At 49.4% G+C, this 26095-nt stretch overlaps 1 protein-coding gene across 2 annotated transcripts in view; it reads right to left on the bottom strand.

Annotated features, from left to right (window-relative positions):
* The window catches only part of AP1B1 (adaptor related protein complex 1 subunit beta 1), a 51724-nt gene that overhangs the window by 17163 nt on the left and 8466 nt on the right, over positions 1-26095 (bottom strand). Inside the window, exons 2-11 of one of the 2 annotated variants that reach the window (XM_059893993.1) lie at positions 15657-15719; positions 11742-11847; positions 9073-9208; positions 8057-8302; positions 6657-6847; positions 5627-5848; positions 3034-3154; positions 2581-2676; positions 1452-1567; positions 938-1103 (exon numbers count right to left, since the gene is read on the bottom strand). In XM_059893993.1, the coding sequence (XP_059749976.1) occupies positions 938-1103; positions 1452-1567; positions 2581-2676; positions 3034-3154; positions 5627-5848; positions 6657-6847; positions 8057-8302; positions 9073-9208; positions 11742-11847; positions 15657-15693 (1437 nt within the window). In that variant the 5' untranslated portion in view covers positions 15694-15719. The remainder of the gene's footprint in view (positions 1-937; positions 1104-1451; positions 1568-2580; positions 2677-3033; positions 3155-5626; positions 5849-6656; positions 6848-8056; positions 8303-9072; positions 9209-11741; positions 11848-15656; positions 15720-26095) is intronic. The other variant, XM_059893994.1, reaches the window with a different exon arrangement.

Here is a 26095-nt window from a genome sequence, read left to right as displayed (position 1 = left end):
AGGCGGTGCTCTGCCGTCTGTCTCAGCTCTCATATTGTAAACAAGTGACTTCTTCACAGTCTACTTAGTGCCATGTCTTTCACATTTTGGTGCTTTCTGTTGGTGATTTTGCTGTTTAAAATGCCCCCACCCCTCCCCCAGTGTAGTGCTAAAGCGCTGTCTGGTGTTCCTAAGCGCAAGAAGGCTGTGATGTGCCTTTTAGAGAAAATAAATGTGTTAGATGAGCTTTGTTCAGGCGTGAGTTACAATGCTGCTGGCTATGAGTTCAATGCTAATGAATCAACAGTATATATTAAATAAGGTGTCTCTAAACAGAGACACACATAAAACAAGGTTTACCTTGACCAGCTGATAAAAATGCTGTGACTGGGGTTTGTAGGAACCCAACTCTATATTTCTCCTGGGAGCAATGGTTTAGCACTTACTAAATCAGTGTTTGACTTTATGGAATATAAGTACCACAAACGATGAAAATTGACTATTCATGTCTCTGTAGAGGAACTGGCTGGCGTGTCCCTAAACTCCCTCTCTAGAAGTACCCGCAAGAAACCAATAAATAACATGGTGTTCTCCAGGAGAACTTGTGACCAGGAAAGTGGTAGGAAACAGAATTTTCACTATATATCCTTTTGTGTCTTTTCAATTTTGAACCAAGTCAATGTACTACCTATCCAAACATAAATACAAAATTAAAACAAAACCAGAAACTTTCGCAGTCTTCAATATCCACCACCACAGACTGTCCTCACATGTCCCCCTTAGGTACCGCAGTGTGGGAGCAAAGGGGCCACACCTGTCGCCCATACGACACTCCTGTGTCTGTCTGCACTGTCAGTGCAGTTTTAGGAGGGGCAGGGCCCTGAGGCCTGCTGGCTGAGAGGAGGGTTTCAGGGCAGGAGGGACCGCAGGTGCCCAAGTAGGCCACCCAACGTCTCACCTGGGTGCTCTCGTCATGGAAGCCCTCTAGGAAGCTCTCCAGCAGCTCATCCGCGTTGTCTATCCGCTCGGCGTACTCGCCCACAATCCAGATCATGGCGGCCCGGGCCTCAGGCTCGTCCAGGGAGTCCAGGTTCTCGCACAGCGTGGCGATCACACTCTCATACCTGGAGACCAGGGCACGGCCGGCACATGAGCACTGAGGGAGCCTGGGCCACCCAGGGGAGGCCCAGGAGGGGCCAACAGAGACGGGCAGCTGCCCCACAAGAGCCCAAGAGGCTGGCGAGTAACAGGATTTGAGTTTTATCCTTTACATTTTAGTTCTTATTTGGGCCTGGGGAGCAGAGCAGGGGCGGCTCAGGAGAAATAAGAAAAAAATAAAGGGTTTCTTTTGAGAATGCTGTTTGCGGCAAAAAATAAGGAAGAGGGAGAGGCTCCTCCTTGCTTTTCCTCCCCACCAGCCCGCCCCTGGCAGAGCCACAACACCCTCATGGGGCGGGGGGGCAGCCACGTACTTGTTGGGGTACTTGCGGAAGATGTCCTTGATGACCACGATGGCTTCCTGGACCACGTAGTTGACCTTGGTCTGGATGAGATCGAGCAGCGTGCTCACGCAGCGCTCGGCAGATTGCTGTGTGGGAAGAGGAGAGTGTGGGCAAGGCCTTGCACCCACTTCCAGCAGAACCTCTGACCAACATGCCTTGGTCAAGGGCTCAGTCACACCTTGCCCGCCTTCCTTTTCACAGCAGGAAAACAGGAGAACCCTCTCTGCAGGTAACAGGTGGGAGAATGCGTACAAAATGATGGTCCTGGGATGGCAGGGACACAGGGAGATAGAATTAGACTGAGGAGAAGGCCAGTAGAGCTTCTGAGAGCAGGGAGGGTCTTTGGAGCTCTTCTAGGCCAAGCCCTGAGAGCAGGGCTTCACTTCTACTTGTTCCACAAAATGGGCTCCCGTGACCAAAAACATTTAGGAGGTCTCTGCTTGGACCAGCCCTCCCCACACCCCTCTACTCCATCACGCTGCACTAAGCTCTATGGGAGAGATTTCTCAGACTGCCATCACGGGTGCCAAACGGAAAACGTCTCAAGGGGCTGGGCTGAAGTGACCAGCTGTCCCAGATCCCCTAGCCTCCAGGAGACCCATTTAAGGAGAGTCAGATCAGTGATCAAGGAACCTCTCCAGAGGCAGAGAATGGGAGGGATGAGGTGCCAGGACACAGGGGTCTGAATGACCCTTGGGAATTTGAAGATAAGGGCACATGGACAGCTGAATCATGATACCTGCCAAAACGTCCAACAGGCAGAGCCCCTGCCCCAAAGCTCCACAAAGTGAGAGCTAAGTCTACCAGGGCCACCACCAGCTTGGGCTGCCACACTGTCTTAGCTAATGCTGCAGGAGACCCCTGACGATGACGGGCTAATTTCACCTGCAGCAACTCAGAGGCCCAAGGGAGATTACAGATGAGAAGGAGCCTAACCAAATCTGTACCGTGGGTGCCTTGGGGGCTCCAGTTGTGACCCTCAGGCCTTCCTGGACCATGAGCAGCTGGCAGATTCTGCTGGAATCAGACTGGTTTCCTGGTTTCAGCTTCCTTTCCTTTCCTCCTTCCCCCCGCCAAGGACAGAGTCTCAGAGCCTCACCTCCACCTTGATGGCGCAACGGCCAATGGCTCGCACAGCCTTCCGTACAAAGTCCACATCCACCTCTGTCGCGTACTCTTTCAGCTCGGCCAACACCTGTGGCACAAACAAAGATGCAGTTGGGGGGATCTGGCAGGGCAACCTCCTGGAACACCCCTGGGCTGTGGGTATGCACATACCCCTAGAAGGGTGGGATTCTGCCTCCTGTTCAAGGTGGAAGTTCCAAGGGAGAGAGAGAGCTGTCATGTGCCCCAAGAGGAAAACAGGAAGGACTAATTGGCAGGGATGGACAATCTTTAGTTTGGTTGATCTAGCTAACATATCCACCTAACTACCACTTCAATGGATGTGAAGTAATAACAGAGAGAACAAACTCTTTAATCACAAAAATATCAGTTAACATTTGTGGAGAGTTTGCTCACAGAGCCCACCTGGGCACCACCCTCTGCTGACCTGGGCGATGTTGGCCTGGGAGGCCAGGCGGATCATGATGTCCAGCTTCTCCAGCTTCACGTAGATGGGGTCATTGTACTTCACAAAGAACACCTTCATCTCGTGCTTCAGGATCTCAGGCCTGGTGGTGGGCAAGGTTGCCCGAAGAGCAAAGAGCAAGTCATAGGCCCTGTGAGAAAACCCTTCCACATTTGCTGGGACATTTCTGGGGTCGGACATGGAAACTGACATCCGTGAAAGCAGTCGCCCCCATGTCTGCACGCTCCTGGGCACAGGACCTGCCAACCAAGGTTCTGACCGGCCCCTGTGTGTCCAACCACATGCCAGGAAGGGAAGAGGGAATATGAACAAGAAACAGTTCACATTCAAGAGGCCACAGGCATCAGGCAACAGGCTTGGGAGTCAGGCCTCAGTTCCAATCCTAGCTGGTGACCTCAGGCCCGTTTCCTCACTCACGGAATAGGAAGCGTTCTGTGTCGGAAGCATTACCTTTGCAGGCCCGAGTTGCCAGTCTTAGAAAGGCCTGGCATCTGGGAATTCACCTTTTGGGAGTGCTCTCACTGTTCCCTAAATGATAAAGGTGGTTAACTGTGCCTTGACTGTTTGTATAAACAACATGGTTTTTGCTGAACACCTGCTTTCCTTCTAGGAGCCTGGAATTTTGGTAGGTGTCAGGCAGAGGGTGCCTTTATCACTCGTCCCCCCCAAAAAAACCCAAGGTGCTAAGTCTCAAACAGGCATCCCTGGGCAGAAACATTACACACATGCTGCCGCACTGTCGCTGGGGGAGAAACATTCTCTGTGTGACCCCCCCCCCCATGGGAAGCCTGCACGAGGATTCCTCCAGACTCCACCTGTCTTTCTCCCTCATGATCCAGCTGTGCAGCCCTACTAGGTCGATGATAAACCTCAGCTATGAAAACAATGATATGCTGTCTCCTGTGAGTCCTTCTAGTGAATCTCTAAGTGTGTGTGTGTGGGGGGCTGGTCCTGGGGATCCCGACACAGACACCTACATAACAGGGCTGTTGTGAGAGGTAGATGCAAAGCATCTAGCATGATCCATATCTGCCTCAGAGGAGGCACTTGCTAGGCAGGAACTGTCGCCAGTGTCATTGCTCCTCCCTCACCGGCACCACCCACCCCATTTTTCTTAGCTGAGGAAACCTGGGGGGAGAGGGGCCTGCCCTAGGTCACACATCTAGTGCTAATAAGGGCGGGAGCAAGATGAGAGTCACCACCCCTACCTGACTCCTACTCCCACACCCTTTCCAGAAAAGAGAGGAGGAACAAAAAGGAATGAGGACAGACGGTGAAGAGGCGAGAAGACCCAGCAAAGAGAAAGGAGGGACCCTGCCCAGGGTGGTCCTCAGTGCTGCTGAGCAGGCTGCGGGGAGGTTCTGGCAAAGCGAGGCAGGATCCTGAGCTGGGGGGCAGAAGCTGTGATTTCTGCCACCAGGACTCGGTACAAGCTGCCCAACAGCATGTTGGGCCTGGGCCTGGTGGTGCCTCAGCAACAGGGTCAACTTCTTAGGAGGTTTGCCTTGTTAAATATAGCACAGGGAGCCCCTCCTGCTGATTGGGATCCACAGGTCACGACACCTCACTAAACCCCACACTGCAACTGTAATCCCTAGTCTCATCCCTTTGTTCAGGCACTCAGAAAGCTTGCCCCAATTTACCTCCCAAACCTTTACAAATGTCTGAATTCCACTGATCTTTCTGGGCCCCCATGTGTGTACTAAGAACCAGACTGAAGCTATAAGGACAGGGAGCATGTGTGGTCTTCCACACATGCTCCCTGCTCACAAGAGGCCCTTGTTCTGCTTTTGAGTTAGTTGCTGATCCAGCCATTTGACCAAAGAGGCTGGAAGTAGAACTGTAGAGTCTGGCCCCACTCCACGGAGCTGCCCGGCACCCTTACTGGATCGGTCCTTGTTTTTTGGCCCAACCCACCCCAGGTGTCAGGTGCCTTCCCTCGAGCAGTGGCTCACTACTGTGGTCATTCTTACTGGGTGGATGGAAACTGGCTGCTCAGCATTCTGAGCGGCCCCGAGGCTGATGCAAAATCCATGGCGCCTCGTCTTGGAGTCCTCCAGCCTCTAGAGCTATGGACTCCTACCCAGGAAAAATGAGCATGCGCACACATACACGATCTTACAGCCTGTTTCAGGAAGGCTGTGTGGACTGTGCACCATCCACTCTCCATGGTTAAGAAGTGCACGCTCGCCTTTATCCGGCATGCTACCTGGTTAGGCTAAGCCAAGGTTTCCCAACCTCAGCACTACTGACATTTTGGTATGGATAGTTCTATGGGGGGGCAGAGCTGTCCTGTGCACTGTAGGATGTTGAGCAGCATCCCTGACTTCCACCCACTAGATGCCAGTAGCAGCCCCCACTGTGACAACCAAAAATGTCTCCAGACATTGTCAAATGTCCCCTGTGGGACAAAGATGCCGGTGGCTCAGAACTCCTGGGTTAAGCTGTTGAGACATCCTGCACGGTGACAGGTCAGTTTCCCTTCAGAGCCCCTGTTCCCAGCAGGAGATCCCCCACCAGGGCACACACTACCCATATGTGGTGGTCCCAGTACCTTTTCTGCACGATGAGGTTGATGTTTCGCAGGGCCACGTACTGCAGCTCCGGCTCGGCCGACAGCAGTGTGACCAGGGGCGGGGCCAGCTTCTTGAGCAGCGTGCTGTAGTAGTCCAGGTCCTTGGACAACATCTCCATGAACTTCATCAGCACCTTCACAGCAGACAACACTACAGCGGAGTTGGCGTGGGAGAGCCTGGGGGTGACCCGCTCACAGATGCTGCGGTCCATTCCGAGGGGGACAAATAGCAGAGACAAGCAAGGGGAAACACCCTGTTTTTAGTTATCAAGATAGCATGTCTTCTGTAGGAGGAAGACCTAGCTCCTGGTTCTGTTTCCTGCTAACTGACCCCAAGCAGGTTAAAACCACTCTGAGCCTCAAGTTTCCTCATCTAAAAAAATGGAGATGATGATGCCAACTTCACACGGTTGCTGGGGGCTTAAATGAGACAATGCATGTACAGCACTGAGCACAGTGCCTGGCAGTCAGTAAACACTGGATGAATGTCAACTCACTCCCTTCTGTTGTGAGGGCATTCAAAAGGGGCAGGATACCATGTTGGTTAGGACCAAGAGTCACGGGAGACCCAGCTGGGTGACCTAGGTGATTTCTTCCACCTCCCTAGGCCAGAGTTTCCCTACCTGTAAAACGGGGACAATGATGGCGCTGCCTTCACAGAGTTTCTTTAAAGATTATCTAATGCGTAGGAAGCACCCAGCAGAGCCTCAGGCACCCAGTAAGAATTCAACGAGTGGTGGCTCTCATGCTGTCCACCTCTTTCCTCAGCCCGCAGTGACCTAGATCTCTCTGTCAGCTCCCAGGTCAGGCCCTGGCTTCTGTTCTGTGCCCTCAGAGAGCAGTGAGCTGACTGCCCGAAGCAACACCACTGCCAACCTGGCTCTGTATCTGAGGATGGTCTGTGGGGCAAGGCCTGGAAAGAAGCCCCCTGGAGGCCTGGGGCCAGCTCATGGTTGGAGCCTCCCACCCCGGGGCCCGGTGAGGCCGGCAAGCAAGGGCAGCCTCTTACCTCTGGGCCTCCCGGTCGTCCTTGGGTGTGTAGTTGGCCAGGCAGTCCAGGATGAAGATCTGGCCCCACTCGGTGCACTCGTTCAGGGCCGTCAGCAGCTTGTTAATGGACTGCGGGTTCAGGTCGAGCAGGTTGCTGCTGGGGTGAGACTCGGCAATCTCCGAGAGGGCAGCCACTGCGTTTGCCACCACCTGGTTGAGAGGGTGGAAGGGGCAGAGGCTGGGACGCTGCTCTCAGGCCAGGGAGGCAGTGAGGCTAATGATGTTGGCCAGTCAGAGCTCAAACATCCGGAAAGGAATATGACCTGAAGGGCAGGGTCTGGAGCACTGAGACCCCCTCCAAGCACGCACCCTACTGACTCCTCTGTAAGCTGAAACTAAAGTCAGTGCACCTGCCAATAAAGAAAAACACAAAACAAGAAAGATCTAGCTCCAAGTTCCTACAAAAAATAGCGCTCCCTGCTACCTAACACGCAGTACCGCTCTACCAGTTACAGCAGCTCACTGTGGGAGCTGACAACTGTGCTTCTCAGAGCTAGAAGGTTCCTCCTGCAGAGCCCCTCGGGGGCTGGAGAGGCTAGAGCACAGAGGGGTTGCCAGGTGAAGCTCTGGGCCTGCAACCCAGTTCCACCAGAGCAGTTGTTTTCATGTGTGTTCTGCGTGGTTTTCAACTTTCCCGTAACCAAGCAGTGCTCCCATGGCCATCGCCGTACTGGCCACTCGGCACCCGTGTGTGATCAGTGTTTCAGAGAGACACAGAATGAGACGTCTCGGCCAGGTGGGTTGTACATTTCATTTTAAACATGGCCCTACCGAACTGTTCTCCAAACTGCTGCCATCACCAGCCGTGAGAAGACCAGCTCCCCTCCCAGCTGTGTTCTGGTGCCCTGCCCTCCAGGCTACACTACTTCAAGGGTGATTCTCTACAACCCTGCAAAGAAGTGGGGAAAGGGAGAAGTACCTCACATTCAGAGCTCTCTGACAGTCTTGGTGAGAGGACGGTGACAATGACAGTGACTGGAAGGGGAAGGAGGGTACTAGTCTTGGGTGCACACCCACTGTATGCCAGGTACATTACCTTAATGGCTTAAGCCTCCCAACACCCCCGGCAGCCATGCAGAATTAGATCCATCTTACTGATGAAGAAAAGAGGACTCTGGAAGGTTAGGCAGGATGCCTGAGGTCACACAGCTCCTTAGAGAGGGCTGTACAGAGAAGGGAATCCAGGTCTAGCTCACTCCAAAGATGGCGCCCAAACCACTGCGGGTAGGAAAACAGCTAGCCCACCCCGCTGGGCTCTGACTTCCAAGAACTGGGGCTGCCTGGTGGAGGGTCAAGCAGAGGTCTTCCCAAGCAACCCTGGAGGTGGTGGAGGTGGCAGGGTGGGTGGCAGAGACTTACCATGGGGTTAGAGTCAGAGATGAGGTCTTTAAGGGTATCCAGGAAGCCTTGGTCCTCTACCAGCTGGGCATTGATGTCGTGGAGCTTGGCCACGCACACGGCCGCCGTCTTGCGCACATATGGGTCCTCGTCCTTCAGGCACTTCCGGAGTGGCTCGCACAGGTACTCTGTGATCTTGTCAACGCGGATGCAGCCCATGGTCCGCACAGCCAGGGCCCGGATCAGGGGGTTGGGGTCCTCACAGTCCTGAGGGAAACCAGCCATTGGCCGGGGGCAGGGGCGAACTGAGCAACATTAGACAGCTGTTGTGGGATCTCCCACCGACTGCGGCCAACAGCACCAAAAGTAAGTGCCATGTGTGGGCATGTAGCATCTGCCAGATACCAGGCTTTGCACTGTTCCCTCTGATCCTCACAGCAGACACACAATACTGTTCCCATTTCACAGGTGAGGGAGCTGAGGCCCTCAGGAAGGTCGGGAGCTCACCCGGTCACAGAGCAGAGCCACAATTCAAGCCGCGTCCACCTAGCACCACAACCCTCAATCTTCCCACTGGGCCACAGAACCCTCATTCGCCCACATCTAAGCATCGACAGGGCTGGGGAGCTAAGGTTTTAAAGGTGCACAGAGCTGACAACGCAAGTCCCTGTTTCTCCTCAATGTGGAGGACAGAACATGCAGAAAGGAGCGAAGTCTAGAAGGGCAATACGGAAGCCCTCAGACACATGCTGCATCCTGAGCTGGCAAATGACACAGGGCCATGGCTCACCCCAGGGCACACGGGGATCAAAAGGCCTGGGGCTACCTCACATGGAATGAGTTAGCAGGGTCTGTAGCATCAGATTTTCTGGAGACAACGGGAGCCCTCTGCTGGAGGAAGAGGCCCCCAGGCTGGGAGTCAGACGGCCTGGAAAGGATCCTCCGTGTTTCTACCCAGGGCTGTAGCGCCCCACCCCGGGAGACTGAGGGGAGATGGAGCAGAGAGCACCCCAGCCCCACACCAAGCTTCTACTTACCTTCACAAAGGTGTTGACGGCCATGATGGCCATGTCAGGCTGACTCTTGGCATAGTTCATCAAGTACAGGTACACCAGCTTCTTCAGTTCCAGGTTGTCCGTCTGCATACAGTTCACCACGTCGGGGAAGAGGGCACTGGAAGGTCAAAGCAGCGTCAATGTGGGAAAGGTGAAAAAAAAGAAGAGGAAGACTTTTCAGGCAGCTAATGGGGGCTGGGGAGGAGGGTGAGTGGGAAGGAGGGAAGGAAAATATAACAGGACTTCTTAGTAAAAGGCAGGGCAACAGCTCCATTACCGTGAACATCTGTTGGTAGAAATGGAATTCCAAAGGGTGACTTTAAAAGCAAAAAAGTCCTCTGTTCTTTACACAGGGTTCAAACATGAGCTCTAGAGCCCATCTGACCTGGCTCAAACCCAGCTCTGCCTCTTGCTGGCTGAATCAAGTTGGGAAAATTCTTTTATCCCCAGTTGCAGCTTCCTCATTTGCAAGAAAGATATAACAAAACCCCATTTCACAGGGTCCTTGTGATAATTGAAAGAGACAACATACTTAAGGTATCTAGTCCTTGACATCTAGGAGGTGCTACAGAAATGAAAACGATTGTTTTTCCTTCTCTGATACTTGACATGGCCGCTTATATTGGGCTGCTGGTTGCAGAGGGCTTAGGGGAGCAGGGGTGGGCTGGGCTGCAGTCACTACAAGGCACCCACTAAGAACCAGCCCGTGTGTACAGAGCACACGCTACACGCCAGGCTTGGTGCTAGGGGCTTTACATAATGATCTCGTTTAACAGCCCTGAGAAGTCAGTGGATTACCCCCACTTTACGGAAGACAATACTGAGGTTCACAAATATCAAACAATTGCCTAAGGCACCAGGTCTGAGTCCAAAGCCCGTGCTCAGGACCGCTGTTATACTGGGCAGAACCCTTCCCAACATGGTACCCCACAGTCCCAGGGTCACAGGCCCCTTGACATGTGAAATATGGTTAGTGGTCAATTTTCTGTCTCTGGAATTATCTATCACCTCCCTTCTCAATTTTCGTGATTTTATGGGCAAGGACCCGGTAACACAGACTTAAGAGGTCAAAGCGAATTTCCTGAGCCCCGACAGGCAGGAGAGTCCAGTCAGTGCTGAAGCTGATGCATCACCTTGGAAGACGACGAACCAGGAAGGGGGGGGGAGCTGAGAGGCCTGACTTGCTCTTTTGGGCCCGTTACATCAGCACAACAAGCCCATTTGAGATGACAGAGGTGCCTCCTCTGTGACAGGGGTGTTCTGGTTGAAGGAAAGCAGCTTTGTCCTGGGAAGAATCTGTCTTGGAAGGAGGCCCAGTTTTCCAGCAGACGCCTGATTCCTTTGCCGCTGTGTCCTCAGCAGGTTTCTCTGCAGAACTGTTTCTACTGTGTGCTGTCAGGAGGCCCCTTGCTGAGCATGGCAATGGGACAGGGAAATCCATGGAGAAGTCTGGAGCTGTGGGTTCCTGCTGAGGGATCCAGATGGGGAGCTGCTCCACGTGAGCACCCAGGCCTATGAGGCACAGGACTGGGCACCAAAGGGGCCCAAACGAGAGGGAATGGGGGAAAGCACCCTGGGTCTGGATTTCAGAAGGGCTGAGCATGAGTCCAGTTCCGCCATTAACCACGTGACCATGGGGCAGTCATTGTTTCTGGTTTCTTTGGAAGGAAAAATATCCTTACCTACAGTATGGGAATTGCCAGGAAAACATTTAAAAGTGTTTTGCTGACTCTCAAACACTGTGCAAGTGTTAAGTTGTCATAGAACCCAGCTCCTGTCCTTGGGGACTCAACAATGTGGTGGGCAGGTAAGCACAAGTATACATAAGAAGAGGACAGTCTACAATTAGTGCCAGGCGACAGGAACACAGCAAACGCTGCATGTTCAGGGTAGTCAGCTGGCATGATGAGGGAGGCAGCAGTGTAAATGGACAAGGGGAAGGGACGTTCCAGGCTGGGGAGATGCATGAGCAAAGGAGTGGCCACAATTCAACATGTGATCTGCTCTGGCAACAGATGCACACCAGATGCACCAGGCTGCAAACTGACAACAAATTTAACGAGCCCAACGTGCAGGTGTGATTTACTTGCACAGTGTTTATTTGTTTGTTTAGTATTATCTGGCAATTTTTTTTTTTTTTTTTGGCCACACCACATGGCTTGTGGGATCTTAGTTCCCTGACCAGGGATTGAACCCGGGGCCACAGCAGTGAAAGCGCCAAGTCTTAACCACTGGACTGCCAGGGAATTCCCTCATCTGGCAATCTAAAACAAGGAGATTTAAAATGAAAAATCCAGATTCCCTGTTCTTTTTAAAAACCAAAAGACCTGGTCCCACTGGGGTCATTTTCCCCAGCAGGCAGCATCCTCTGGAGTTTCTGACAGGGCTCACAGCACATCCACTGCATTGCCTGTTGCTTTTTCGGCCCAGCCCACTTCACTTGCTCCATTACTGCCTGACCCCATCAACATTTGAGCGCATGACCCCTCTGCAAACAAAACCTTCTATTTGGAAAGATCTGTGAAGGGAGCTACACCAGGGGAGACATGGGTCCCTAGGGATACCTTTAAGGAGGGACTGAACTGGACCCAAACTCAAAAGCTTCCCTCTGTCAGCTGCCTCCAGCTGCCAGCCGGCCTACTCCTGCACACCTGACGTCTTTGCCCACGGTCATGGACGCAATCACTTTCTTCACCGCCTCCTTCTTCTTCTCCTTCTTGTCACTGTTCAGCTCTGCCTTCAGCTCGAAGATCTCCCCTAAAAAAGGAGGCAGCATGAGTGATCCATTTCCACTCTGCCAAGGGGCGATTCCCAGTCCCCAACTTCCAAAAGAATGGGAGGGAGGCAGGGAAGACACTCTGTGCTGCCCGCTGAAGGCAGCTTCAGGCCCTGGCCCTGGGTGGGCAGGCAGCAAGGGAAACAACTCTGAATTACCAGGATGGAAGGTTGGAGATCACGTCAGATCGAGGGGAGAGGAGCCATGGAAGCTACAGAGGTTCTGAGGGAGACAAAAAGTGTGCTGCCAGGTCCTGCTCAGCCAGATGGCTAAAAACATGCCGAGGGAAGCAAAGCTCTCCTCAGCCACCCTCACCCAAAGCCCTCAAAGCAGCGTGGGATGGAACCTGGGGACCTTAAGTTTGAGGGAAAAGGGCAGGATTTGCTCAGTTTCAACACATAGGCTTTTCCTGTTTTCCTAGAGCTTCGAGTTAAAAGAGCTCACTCAGGGTTTCACTTCCTGAGCCACAAGTGGTTGCTCGGCTCTGAAAATGAGAATTCAGCTGTCCCACGAGGGCTCTAGCACTTAATAAACTGTTCTTAAGAACTTGATGATCTAGAAAAAGCAAACGAGGAAGTAGGACTGTTCAGGGCCCTGCCATGGAGAGGTAGTCAGGGGCCTGATAACCCCAATAACAGGTTAAGAGGGCAGATGCTGGAGTGAGACAGGCCTCCTGCCCTCAAACCAGCTGCAGCCAGCCTTTCCTGAGCCTTTCTCTAAGCCAGGCACCTCCCTAACTTCTTCCCACACCTTTTCTCATTGCACCCTCACAACAACTCCACACTTGCCCCCATTTTGCAGATGAGCAAATGGAGGCTAGAAGAGGTTCAGGAACTTGCCCAAGGACACAGCCATGAGGAGGAAGGCTAAGATTCAAAACCAGGTCTGCCAGCTCCAAAGCCCATGTGCTCTGGCCGACCCAGGTCATTCACCCTGCTTCTCTGAAACCATTTCCTTGTCTGTACGCTCTGCCTTGCCTGGGGCCTTGACTCTTCTCATGTAATAGATGCAAAACACTCGGCTCAGTGCCTTGCACTCAGTGGCCTGCATTAAAGGTGGTCGCTATTATTACTAATTTACCACGTGAACCTCTGTCTTGGCTCCCTCTTTTGTAGGAGAGTCCCAGGCTTCCCTCTCAAGTTACTTGGGTTGGGGGTGAAGCAGAAACTATCATGTGGGGGGAAGTGCTAGAAGTTCTAGATGGATTTACAGTGAAAAAAAGAAAACTAACAGGGTTTTTTTTTGTTCTTTTTTAAAAAATTTTTTTAATGACTGAGCAATGTGGTGTTCAGCAAAGAACTTGAGGTGAGAGACCGTAAGCAGGTTAAATAAGAACAATCATGCAGCACAGCCCGGGCAAGGCCACACTGAGGATATTGCTCAACAGAGCCAGAAGGAATCTGCAGACCTTGCAGTTCAAATCCAAGGCTCTGGAGAGCTGAAGGAACACACGCCCTTCTCCTCCAAGAGACTAAGGGGGCTGTGTCCCTGCTATGGGATCCAAGAGACCATGTGACTGACCCTGGGCCTTGCTGCTGGGCTGCCCCTGCTTTGTTTGAGGTGTTCGGCCAGATTCAGTACAACCGGCAGTCAATTGATGGATCTAGTCCCGAGTCACCTTGGCCCCAAGAAGGCTAGTGGGGTGATCCCGGGATCTGCCTGCTTCAGAAATGCCTCCTTCCTATAATGTGCCCGAAATCCAACCAGTCACCAAGCCTACCTCCTCAATCACATACGAGGCATCCAATTCTATCCCCAACACCCCCGCCTTCCTCCCCAGCTCAGGCAGCATCATCTCTCATGCGAACTGTGGTTCTGGTCTCCCTGCCTCCCCACAGCCTCACCCACTTCGATCCTTGATTAGAATCTGCCTCTGACCTCCCTCTGCCTAAAACCATCAATGATGTCAAATTTGGTCCCAGACATTTCTCTAGACATTCTCCTCAAAAGAAAACCCATAAAAAAAACCCCACTACTGACACCCTAGTTTACTTGGCACTGTTCACCCACTCTGACCTGGCTCGCCAGGCCCCACACACCTCTCCAACCTTTCTTCCATCACACTCTTCATAACTTGTGCCTAGGCTTTCCTTTCCCTGATGGACCTGGGCCAGCACTCACTCTGCCCCCATTTATCTGTCTAGCTCCACCCTAGCCCTCCCACGGGCCCTGCCCCTCCCTTATCACAGCACCCACTGCCCTTTAGAGTGATTACTACTTAATAAACTGTCCTCTCAGGCTTCCCTGGTGGCTCACTGGATAAGAATCTGCCTGCCAATGCAGGGGACACAGGTTTGATCCCTGGTCCGGGAAGATCCCACAGGCCGCGGAACAACTAAGCCCGTGCGCCACAACTACTGAGCCTGTGCTCTAGAGCCCGCTCGCCACAACTTCTGAAGTCCGTGCGCCTAGAGCCCGTGCTCCACAAGAGAAGCCACCACAATGAGAAGCCCGCGCACCGCAACGAAGAGGAGTCTCCGCTCGCCACAACAAGAGAAAGCCCGCGTGCAGCAATGAAGACCCAACACAGCCAAAAATAAATAAATAAAATAAAAAAATTTTAAATCAAAATAAATAGATAAATAAATAAATAAACTGTCCTCTCTGCCCAAGGACAAGCAAAGCCAGGTCAGAGACTCCATTTGTCTCCTCCGCTGCACATGGAAGAGACACAGGAAAACTGGCTGGACTGAGAAATGAACCACCTGATGAGGGGACTGCAGGTCCTGGCTCAGCTGACCCAACAACAAACTCTCCTCATCTGGTCAGCAGGCGAGAGTTAATCTCACTTGGAGGGAAGGAAGGAGGAAGGAAGGGCCAGCCAGAAAGATGCTTACAGGGTTAAAGCGCATTTGTCAGCCACTACAACAAACTCCATTTCCCGAAAAGCAAAATCAACGGTAATACCCAAACAATACAAGACTAGCTTCGCAAATTTTGATGCAGCAACTCAACAGACTGAGTCTTCAGAACTGTGGGAAAACGTTTATGATAATGTCAGATGAAAAACAGGATATAAACTCTGACTTCAACCACGTAAAACATATGCCCAACGATAAGGACCAAACATGCACAGATACCACTGTGCCGTTGCTGACAGGATTGTGTGCTTTCTTTCCTCTGGGCGGTGGGGCATCATTTTTAACAATTTAAAGCCACGGGGAACAAAAGAGGGCTTTTTTCTATATTTGGAGCTAATGCTTTTTCCTTCTGGAATTCTGAAAGAAGTAGTCATACTTCTTACACCATCCGCAGTTCAAATTTCCGGATCCACAAGGTTCAAAATGCTCTCGGTGATTCTTGCCACTTGCTTCCAGGCCTCTATGCGCCCTCACCCCCCACTACCACAGGGAGCAAGCAGAAGGGTCGGGCAAGGAAAGAGGAGGATAAGACCCCACAATGGGGATGTCCCTGGTGGCGCAGTGGTTAAGAATCCGCCTGCCAATGCAGGGGACACGGGTTTGAGCCCTGGTCCGGGAAGATCCCACATGCCACAGAGCAGCTAAGCCCGTGCGCCACAACTACTGAGCCTGCGTTCTAGAGCCCGTGAGCCACAACTACTGAGCCCACGAGCCACAACTACTGAGCCCACATGCCATGACTACTGAAGCCCACACGCCTAGAGCCCGTGCTCTGCAACAAGAGAAGCCACTGCAATGAGAAGCCCGTGCACTGCAATGAAAAGTAGCCCCCGCCTGCCGCAACTAGAGAAAGCCCGTGTGCAGCAACGAAGACCAAAGGCAGCCAAAAAAAAAAAAAAAAAAAGACCCCACAATGAAACAAACAGTACCTTTCTTGGTTGTGGTGAAATATTTTGAGTCCGTCATTTTGGTCCCTTATCTGTGGCCAGACTCTGCAAGACAGAAAAGAGGTGACTTGCCCTTGTGTTCCATTCCCTTTTCATTTCACAAGAGGGGAGAGGGATCCAGTGCATGCCTGGTGAGGGGAGATAGCGTCTCATCTCTTTACTGGGCAAATGAACTGTTAGATAATGGCTGATTAGATTTTGGAGGGTAATTCCGAAGGATCTATCAAATTTTAAAATGTGCATATTCTTTGACCCAGCGATTTTACTTCTAGGAATCTCTCCCACAGAAATATCTGCACACGATAAAAGGGTTTTATATCCTGCAGCACTGTCCATAACAATGTACCACTGGAAATAACTTAAATGTCCATCAATAGGGAATGGCTCAATACTTTGGAAGAGTCCACAGATTAAAAAGCACTGAACAATCATGGTTACAGCAGCCCCTCTGTGGTGCTCACTCTGCCCAGCACTAAGTGCTTCTCACTCATGAACTCATTGAAGCCTCATCACAGCCTCATGGAAGTACTATCACTATCATTGCCTATATAGTCAAAGGAGCTTGGAAAATGCCAAGGTTAAAAAGCTGGAGAGATTTCTTCTCTACCCAACTTTTCCAAGCTTCTCTAAACAGTGATAGGCACTATTCATCTCTAGAGAGGGCTAGAAACTACACACTGCAGACTCTACAGCACTCCCCAAATCTAACTGGCCAGTTTTCTCAAAGCATCTCTCAGGACACCTCCTAGGGTAAAACTCACACTGTGAAGTACTGGTCTAAGGCAACAGGGCAAAGAAAATACCAAGGCCCTCTTGTTCATTCAACAATTTGCTGAGCATTTACTATGTAACTTCAATAGTTCTTCTTGGTCAACAGATGAGAGATAAAAGAAGCTACACAAGAGCCAAGTACCCTGGATGCATGGCAGAGGCTTCAGGGGTTGTTCTAACATTTATTAAGAAGCTATCATTTACTGAACCCCTATTAAAGCTTTGCACACTTTATCTCATTTAATTCTACCAATAAAGTAATTGCTTTTACCCCCTTTTTAGATGAGGAAACTAAGGCTCAGGGATGTTAAGTAACTTGCCCAAGGTCACATGGCTTGTAAGTGGCTGGACTGAGAGACAATTTCAGGTCCATCTGAGCTCAGGACCTGTGCTCTAGAGAGGAGGGAATTCTGCTTCCCCATCTGAGAGAAAGGATAGAACCCTGAGAGTGGCTTAAGGATTCAGTCCAAAAAGCCATGAGACTTTCAACTTCCAGTCCTACCTATAGTTTCACATGGTACAGAAAACCACACAACCCAAAGAACAGACATTTGAATGGAGAAAACTCACTCACTTGGTCCCTTCTGTTGCCTCTATAAAAGAGACTCAAACATGTAAGCCATTAATATCTTCTTCCAATTCACTGCTATCGGTGGGGGGAGATTAAGGTTACTCTTGGGATGGATGTGAGGAGTCAAGGAACATCTCAAAAGTCTCTGGAGGGGCTTCCCTAGTGGTGCAGTGGTTAAGAATCCACCTGCCAATGCAGGGGACATGGGTTCAAACCCTGGTCCGGGAAGATCCCACAGTTGCCGCAGAGCAACTAAGCCAGTGCACCACTACTACTGAGCCTGAGCTCTAGAGCCCACGAGCCACAACTAATGAAGCCCGTGCGCCTAGAGCCTGTGCTCCACAACAAGAAAAGCCACCGCAATGAGAAGCCCATGCACTGCAACGAAGAGTAGCCCCTGCTCGCCACAACTAGAGAAAGCCCATACGCAGCAACGAAGACCCAACACAGCCAAAAATAAATAAATAAAATAAATAAATTTATTAAAAAAAAAAAATCTCTGGAAACAATGGCAACACAGCTCCCCTGCAGCCCAACTGTATTTTTCCAGTTTAAGCCTGTATTTATGGCAGGATGGCAATAGGGCTGTTTCCCAACTGAGGTGCCTGCCCATAGGTTTTGTTTCAGTAACCAACAGGGAACCAATAAGTACTGCTTCAGGGCTGCCTTAAAGCCTTTGTGGATCCCATTAGGATAAAGGAATAAAGGCTTCGCTGACAAAAGTATAAAGAAAAAGACACAATTCCACATTCCTTTTGCTTTGTCAGGTTGAAAAGGGATGATGGCACTTTTCTGTGGGAGCTCTGGGAAAGAGCAGAAGAGACCCCTGTGTCTGCTGATGCCAGTGCTGCTGCGGGGCCACTAACTGCCAGTCTCGGCAGCGGGAGTCAGGGCTGCAGACAGATCCCCAAAGGCAAGGACCCAAGTCGGCCTGGTCCACAGCTGCATCCATCCTCCACACAAGCATGGCCAGGGTTGTCAATAGTTGTTGAAAGAAATGAAAAGTTGCCACTGAAAAGCCCAGGGACCCTCAGCCTGCTCTCCGACAGCTGTGAGGTAACTATATAAGCATTTGTTTCCTACCGGAGTTTACATACATTAAAAATAATTTCATTTTGAGCACAGAGAAAGCCATTTTCTCAGAGAAACCTCACCAACCTAGAGGTTCTTTGTGGAGCTGTGAGAATGAGCAGGTAAAGAAGACAATGGCATGTCTGTCACACAATAAAAGGCTGTATGGCTTCAGAAGTCACAGGCCTGAGAGCATAACCAGAGGTATCCAGAATAGGAGAGTACCTTGGGTTTCCCAAGGTTAAATTTAGTTGAAGAGGAATCAATGAAGGCAAGAAGGGCTAAAAATCACAGGCCAAAAGAATCACAGAAAGTAACATACAAACCCCTCCAACGTTAAATCTAGAAGGAAATCAAAGTGAACAAAGCAAAAACTACCTTAGATGTCCAACTTCAGCACTGCCCAGAAATTCTTCCTTCTCTGGTAGAGGAGGGTGTCACGGGCTTTCCCCTCATCTGCAGGCACAACACAACATCCAAGGGCCCTGAATTCCCAGAACACAGCCTGGCAGATCTGTGTTGGATGCAACCACCCAGATGGAGGAAAGGGTGGGAAAATTTCTCTTTGGGGGATTGAAAAAAGCAAGAGACCTTCAGGGTCAGCTAGTGAAGCCACCACAGCTGCTGATGCCCCTACAGCTGGAGCTTTTGATGACACTCTTCCTTTTACAGGTGCTAAGCAACTACTCACAAACTTAAACCACCACACCGTGTGACGGCTGGCGCTGGTGGCCTCTTTCCTCCGCAGTATCTATTTCGCATATCCCTCTGCAGAGGGCCCAGTGGGACTGCTGATGCAGAAATTGTATCCCTCTGAAGTTGTTTCATATACAGGAAATTAAGGTAGAGGAGGAAGGAGAAGATGGGGAGAAATGAAAATGCTTTTGCAAAGCCACCCCAGAGCACCGATTAAAAAACCTCACCTCACCATGAAAGATCACCAGCACCATGTGGATCTACTGAGGGTGGCTATCTCCTCATGTTCTTTCACCGCAGTTGCCTAGGGTATCAGCGCAAGAGAGATTTTTCATTCTCTCTGCAGGAATGGAAAAAACCCTATAGTTCAGTCAGACTTTGAACTCAGACTTGCAGATGCCACAGGAAAGACTGGTGCTTTTCTTGGCCCTGCTCTCAGCCGTCGCTATGCATTGTATCCCTGCTAATGGAGGCCACAGGGGCCAAGACTCTGACCATGTACATGAGCCACAATTGAAAGCAAGCAGCCAATTTAGGCGAGAAAAAGCTTAGGGTTTGGATTCCATCTTTGGAAGTGGCAGAGCGCATTAAAAAAAGCAGTAATTGGAGGGAATTTTTGTTTCAGAAGCTGCTCTGGCCAATGTGATGAGTCACTTCTGCTAAGGATACAGCATTCTATGCTGGGATACCTCTCAGTTTCAGTATTTACAGGCCAAGGAATGCCTGAAGGGGATGGCACTGTCCAAATTCAAAGCGGGGCACACCTGGGACCAGTTTGTCTTTGAGGAGACACTGCCGCTGTCCCCACCTCTGTCCTCCCTCCCCACATCCATTCTCAGTAGATAACTCTGATGCCACAATCCCAGGGCCAGTTCCTGTTAATCTCACTTTTTTCTTGGTTTTAAATCCTATTGACAGGGCTGCTTCCCTTGTCACTAGGTGTAAAGAAATGAACTGAGTAATAAGGCCTGAAACAGAGTAGTTTTCTCTATGTTTTCTAGAACTATAAAGAAGTCCTTGGTGAGAATCACTGACATACTGGCCAGGGACAAAGATGTAATATAATTTAAGAGTGGAAAAATGAGGCCTTAGGAAGAAAAGGAAAGGAAAAAACTCATAAAATAATATTGTCAGTTAAAGACTTTGAATTTTAGCAACTGGAGCTTGGGTTGGGTTTAAGAAAAAGTCCTCAACACTTTTTAAATTTTTGAGTCATCAAAAATCTAAATGTAATTTTATAACCAGGAGATTAAAAATATCTTTCTGTGTCTCAAGCTAATAAAATGAATTTAAACCTATTAAAAAATACATTAAGGGACTTCCCTGGTGGTCCAGTGGTTAAGACTCCGTGCTCCCAGTGCAGGAGGCATGGGTTAGATCCCTGGCTGGGGAGCTAGGATCCCGCAAACCGCACAGCGCCACCAAAAACAAAAAAAAAATTGAGAAAATATTGAGGGACTTCCCAGTGGCGCAGTGGTTAGGAATACGCCTGCCAATGAAGGGGACACAGGTTCGATCCCTGGTCCGGGAGGATCCCACATGCCGCAGACCAACTGAGCCTGTGCACCACAACTACTGAGCCTGCGCTCTAGAGCCTGTGTGCCACAACTACTGAGCCCACATGCCACAACTACTGAGGCCCGTGTGCCTGGAGCCCATGCTCCGCAATGGGAGAGGCCACCGCAGTGAAAGGCCTGCGCACAGCAACGAGGAGTGGCCCCTGCTTGCCGCAACTGGAGAAAGCCCGCGCACAGCAACGAAGACCCAACGCAACCAAGATCAATAAATTAATTAATTTTTTAAAAAAGAAAATACTGAATATATTTCAACTTTTCTCCAAGGTCTCAAACTTGCTAATAATAATTAACTGAAGAATACTGAGCTGAGGCTACAGTTTACTTCAGCTCTACAATTCAACTTCATCTCTTAAAAATGGGGAATTCAGGGACTTCCCTGGTGGCACAGTGGTTAAGAATCCACCTGCCAACGCAGGGGACACGGGTTTGAGCCCTGGTCCAGGAAGATCCCACATGCCGCAGAGCAACTAAGCCCATGCGCCACAACTACTGAGCCTGCACTCTAGAGCCTGCAAGCCACAAATACTGAAGCCCGTGCGCCTAGAGTCCGTGCTCCACAACAAGAGAAGCCACCGCAACGAGAAACCCGCGCACCCAACGAAGAGTAGCCCCCGCCTGCCGCTACTAGAGAAAGCCCGTGCACAGCAACGAAGACCCAAAGCAGCCAAAGATAAATAAAAAAATAAATTAAAAAAAAAATGGGGAATTCACCACTGACAGGGGACAATGTGAGAATGAAAGACACTGACAACTGCAAACATAAACATCGTAAATATGAAATTACAGAATAAACAGAAGAGGCAAAATTAACCTATAGTGACAGAAATCTGATCAGTGGATGCTTCTAGGTGGGAAGGACTGATTTATGTGTGGGTGAAAGAACTCTAGGGGTGACGGAAATGATCTGTATTTTGATGCAGATACTGGCCAAACTGTACACATAAGAGCTGAACATTTCACTTGGTGCAAATTAAACAAACATTAATTTTTTTTTTTTTAAATAACAAAATAGAACCCAATGCTGGAGAAGAAAAATAGAGCACTGTATAATCCAAAGGAAATAAAGCCTTTCTGAGTATGACATAAAATCAAGAAGTCTTAAAAGATCTATGAATTCAATTATATAATAATCAAGTTTGCCTGCATGGCCAAAACCAATAAAAACCAAACGACGTACAAAACAAAAGAAACACACACACACAAAAAGTTGCATCACATCACAAAAGCTTATTTTCCTTAATACATAAAAAGTGACTACAAAGAGAAGAATGGCGAAGGATGTGACCCATTCATAGAAAATGAAATACAACGGTTTAGGCTTCCTTGTAAGAGAAATGGAAATTAAAATTACAATGAAACTACCATCCATCAGCTAGTGGATTGGTAAAGGCCCAGAAGTCTGCTAACACTCCTTGTTGGTGTTGATGAGGGGAAATAGATACCCTCATATGATGCTAGTGAGAGCCTAAATTGCTACAACTTCTATAGTAATTTGGCAACAGCAGCTACCCAAATTGCAAAGGTACTTACCCACTGACCTAGCAATTCTGCTTCCAGGAGTTTCTTCTATATGTATAAAACTATGTAGATACAGTTACTCATGTGGCATCCTTTATAATAGCAAAACATTGTAAACACCTTAAATGTCCTCCCACAGAGGACTGACTGGTTTAAAAAATTACGGCACTACATACAGACATGGGGAATACTATGCAATCATGAAAAAGAATGAGGCAGTTCTACATGTACTTGTATGCAACACTCTGTAAGCTATTAAGTGATAAAAAGCAAGATGAAAAACTATATGTAGTATACTACCATTTCTATTAAAAATTAAAATATTAATAAAACATAAATACCAAGTGTTTGCAAATGCATGGACTATCCTTGAAAGGGTAAATAAGAAAAGTGGACAGTGGTTTCCTCAAGAAAGGAAGCTGGATTACCAATGGTTGGGGTAAGAGACTGACCCTTCATCATTTACCTTTGTCTATCTTGGGAATTTTATATCCTATGCATGTATCATCTCTTTTAAACATAATGCAGTTTAGAAAACAATGGTGCATCTAATTCAAAACACTATCCCCACCCCCGGGCTCCTCCTTCAGTCTCTGCTCAAACACCATTGCCCCAGAGGACCCCTCTCCAGACCCAGAGGGGCAGAAGCCTCCTCGACATTTGAGTCAATCATACTGTGGACTTCTCCATAGCCCTCCTCACAACTCTAATTTAGGATCTTTCCTGTTTAATGCTGTCAACCCAGTGACTGGCACAATGTCTGACATATTCCACAAGTTCACCAAATGTTTGCTGGCAAAATGAAAGGACAGGTTCCCAGAGAAGCTAGAAAACCAAGGGCCCATAACAGATCAAAACAATAGGACTCCCTGATGAGTGCCAGACAGCGACAACTGGGCAAACCGGGAACATGAGGCTTTGCAGCTAACTTTCCACAAACATGGCACGGCTGATCCAATGCCAAGATGGCTGCCAGGAATTCTAGCTTTGCTACCAACAGCTGTGTGACCCTGGGCAAATACCCCCCATCTCTGGGCCTTCCTTTCTCCAATTGTCAAACAAGAGAATTCAACCAGATCAATGGCTTTTCAAGCCCCACCCGTCACCCCGTTGTTAAATTGTTTAAAATAAAAGTGGAACTGCTCTGATTGAAGTAAGGGTAAGGGCCCAGAGCCTGACTCATTTCACTATGCCCACTTTTCCCCCTCCTCACCGGGGGCCCTTCAGACACCCCATAGTTCCATAGAACAAAGTTTGAAAACAAAGTTTAAAGGACAATATCCCTCCTGCATCTCATGTTCTATGATTCCTTGCTAGAGGTGGAATCCACTTCCTCACCAGAGTGTTCTTCCTGGGTATCAAACAAGAGAAAATGGAGCATGATCATTCACAGAGCATGACAGAAAACGTTTCCAAGGGGACAAAAAAGAAAACAAATTCAGAATGCAGCCAGGGCCAACAAACCTCATTAGGTCTTCAGTAGAAGGGAAAACAGTAACAAGCCAAGCAATTCCCCAAATGGCCAGACAATGGCCAGGGAGAGGACTTTTCTAGTCTCAGGGCAGTGGTTCATGTCAGAGCAGCCCATACTCTGCAGTCGGACGAGAAGCATGAAGTTGGCAGCACCAGCAGAGTGGACCACACGCCATCGGCATCCAGTGATGGAACCAGGGAGACTATAGGTGTAGTGAGACCAGCCAGAGAAGTTGAGGAAATGAAACGGGGAGAGAGACATCTGACAAGGTCTGATCCAGCTCCCAAGACCCATCTCTGAATTCAAGGATATCCGGGCAGGGAAAACTGATCCTTAAAAGTCTGTGTTGAAAAAAAAAAAAAAAAAAAAAAAAAGTCTGTGTTGGTGGCTTCCAACTTCAGTGCTGAAATTCACTGTTAAACCCTTGCCTGATGAATAGCTTTCAGAAACCTGCTCAAGGACAGTCAAGACTAAGCTAGGGGGACTTCCCTGGTGGCGCAGTGGTTAAGAATCCACCTGCAATGCAGGGGACATGGGTTCGAGCCCTGGTCCAGGAAGATCCCACATGCTGTGGAGCAACTAAGCCTGTGGGCCACAACTACTGAGCCTGCGCTCTAGAGCCCGCGAGCCACAACTACTGAGCCCGTGTGCCACAACTACTGAAGCCCATGTGCCTAGAGTCTGTGCTCCGCAACAAGAGAAGCCCTCAATGAGAAGCCTGCGCACCACAATGAAGAGAAGCTCCCGCTCGCCGCAACTAGAGAAAGCCCGCGCGCAGCAATGAAGACCCAACACAGAGAAAAATAAAATAAATAAATAGAAAAAAAAAAGGAAAAGGTCCTCACAAGTAAGTACTAAAGTTCACATTACAGACAGGTAAACAGGTAAGGCCACCTTGAAGACTAAAAGGTGAGTCAGCAGTAGAGAAACCAGATTTCAGACTTCCTCTCTGAGACAATGTGGTCACCAAACTCAGATAGGCTCTTTCAAGCCAGTTCAATTACTACGAGAAAATAAGCTGTATTCTTCTTTGGGCTTGGCACAAGATTTGAAACAAAGGTGGCAGTGGAAGTGGTAATGACAGATGGATATGCGCCATGGGCCAGAAACTACGTAAAGAGCTTTACAGTAATCTGTGAAGAAGGTATTGATAATATCCCAAGTTTATATATAAGGAAACCGAAGCCCAGAGAGGTCAAGGCATTTGTCTGGAGTCACACAGCTAGAAAATGGTAGCGCCAACACACTCTACTCTTGCCCCATAATGAGGTCACACATGTCCCACTGTGTCCAGTGAGGCAGCTCCTCCTCTCTGAGGAAACCCTGGCAGAAACACACACTCTAGGCTAAATGGTATGTGAAGTATGTTGCCACACATCCCTGCCGAGTCCCTCGAAGGTTGAATTACAGGTTATTTTAGGGCCAGCCCATCCAGTTTGGACAGGAGGAACGTCAAGTTTGGTAATGTGCCTAGCGAAAGCCTGTCTGGATGAGATCACCCAGTTATGGGTCTCCTGGGATTTGGAGGAAAACTGATTAATCAAAGTCAATCTTCTGAAACCCACTAGCAATTAAAGCCTCAAAATGAAAAGGAACTAAAGGCAAGCAAATAGTACATGCAAATGTTCTTCTATCAGCACTGAGTCTCTAGGACTGAATTCTAGCATCAAGGGCCAGTTCTCGACTAATCTACAAGCAGTAATGCGTGGAAAGATCTGCTGCCAAGGAAAAGTTCCTTAAAAACGAAATACTAGGGACTTCCCTGGTGGCGCATTGGTTAAGAATCTGCCTGCCAATGCAAGGGACACAGGTTCACGCCCTGGTCTGGGAAGATCCCACGTGCCGCGGAGCAACTAAGCCCGTGCGCCACAACTATTGAGACTGCGCTCTGGAGCCTGCGAGCCATAACTACTGAAGCCCGCACCCCTAGAGCCCTGCTCTGCAACAAGAGAAGCCACTGCAATAAAAAGCCTGCGCACCGCAATGAAGAGTAGTCCCTGCTCGCCACAACTAGAGAAAGCCTGGGCACAATGAAGACCCAACACAGCCATAAATAAATAAATAAATAAATAAATGAAATAATAGGGGCTTCTTCTGAACAATCCTTAAATCAATGAAGATGAGGAAACAGAGGCCAAAGACTACAGAACTAGGCTCCTGAGACCTCAGTTTTCCCACCTATACATTGGGAACACTTTCTGAAAATCTGTCACATTTTGGATATAGCATGTTTAACAGTGTGGAGCACCGTCGGCTCCAAGCCTGCAACTGCACCCCACACAGGAGCTCACACACAGCAGACAAAGAACAATCTTTTCCTGATGGCTCCTACAGATTCAGAGGGCAGGTGAAGGACTTCAGGGGAACAGCAGAGTAATCATGCCCTCCAAATGACTGCCACCAAAGCTCTGAGGAAGAGACTCTGAGATGGGTGGAGCATCAGAGGAAGCCCTCTTGGATTAAAAGGGGCTTGGCTGGACATGAAAAGATGTGTCGGATTTGGAAAGGGTGGGGCGAAGGTGACATGGAGAAGACCCACAAGATGTCAGCATTAACAGGGAGTGAATTGAGAATAACTAAACCAACACAAACACTGGCTGGGGCACAGGTTCTGTGCTAAGTAATTTAGAGCCCCTGTGTCATTTAATTCTCCAGTAACCTATTTAAAAATGAGGAGTTAGAGATGCTGAGAGAGGAGTGACATATCCAAGGCCAAAACAAGCACACATATTTAGGAGTCTGT

This window comes from Balaenoptera ricei, chromosome 14 (genome assembly GCF_028023285.1).
Source record: "Balaenoptera ricei isolate mBalRic1 chromosome 14, mBalRic1.hap2, whole genome shotgun sequence".
Classification (NCBI taxonomy): domain Eukaryota; kingdom Metazoa; phylum Chordata; class Mammalia; order Artiodactyla; family Balaenopteridae; genus Balaenoptera; species Balaenoptera ricei.
The sequence above is the reverse complement of the archived record's forward strand: the minus strand, read 5'-3'. Positions and strand labels throughout refer to the sequence as shown.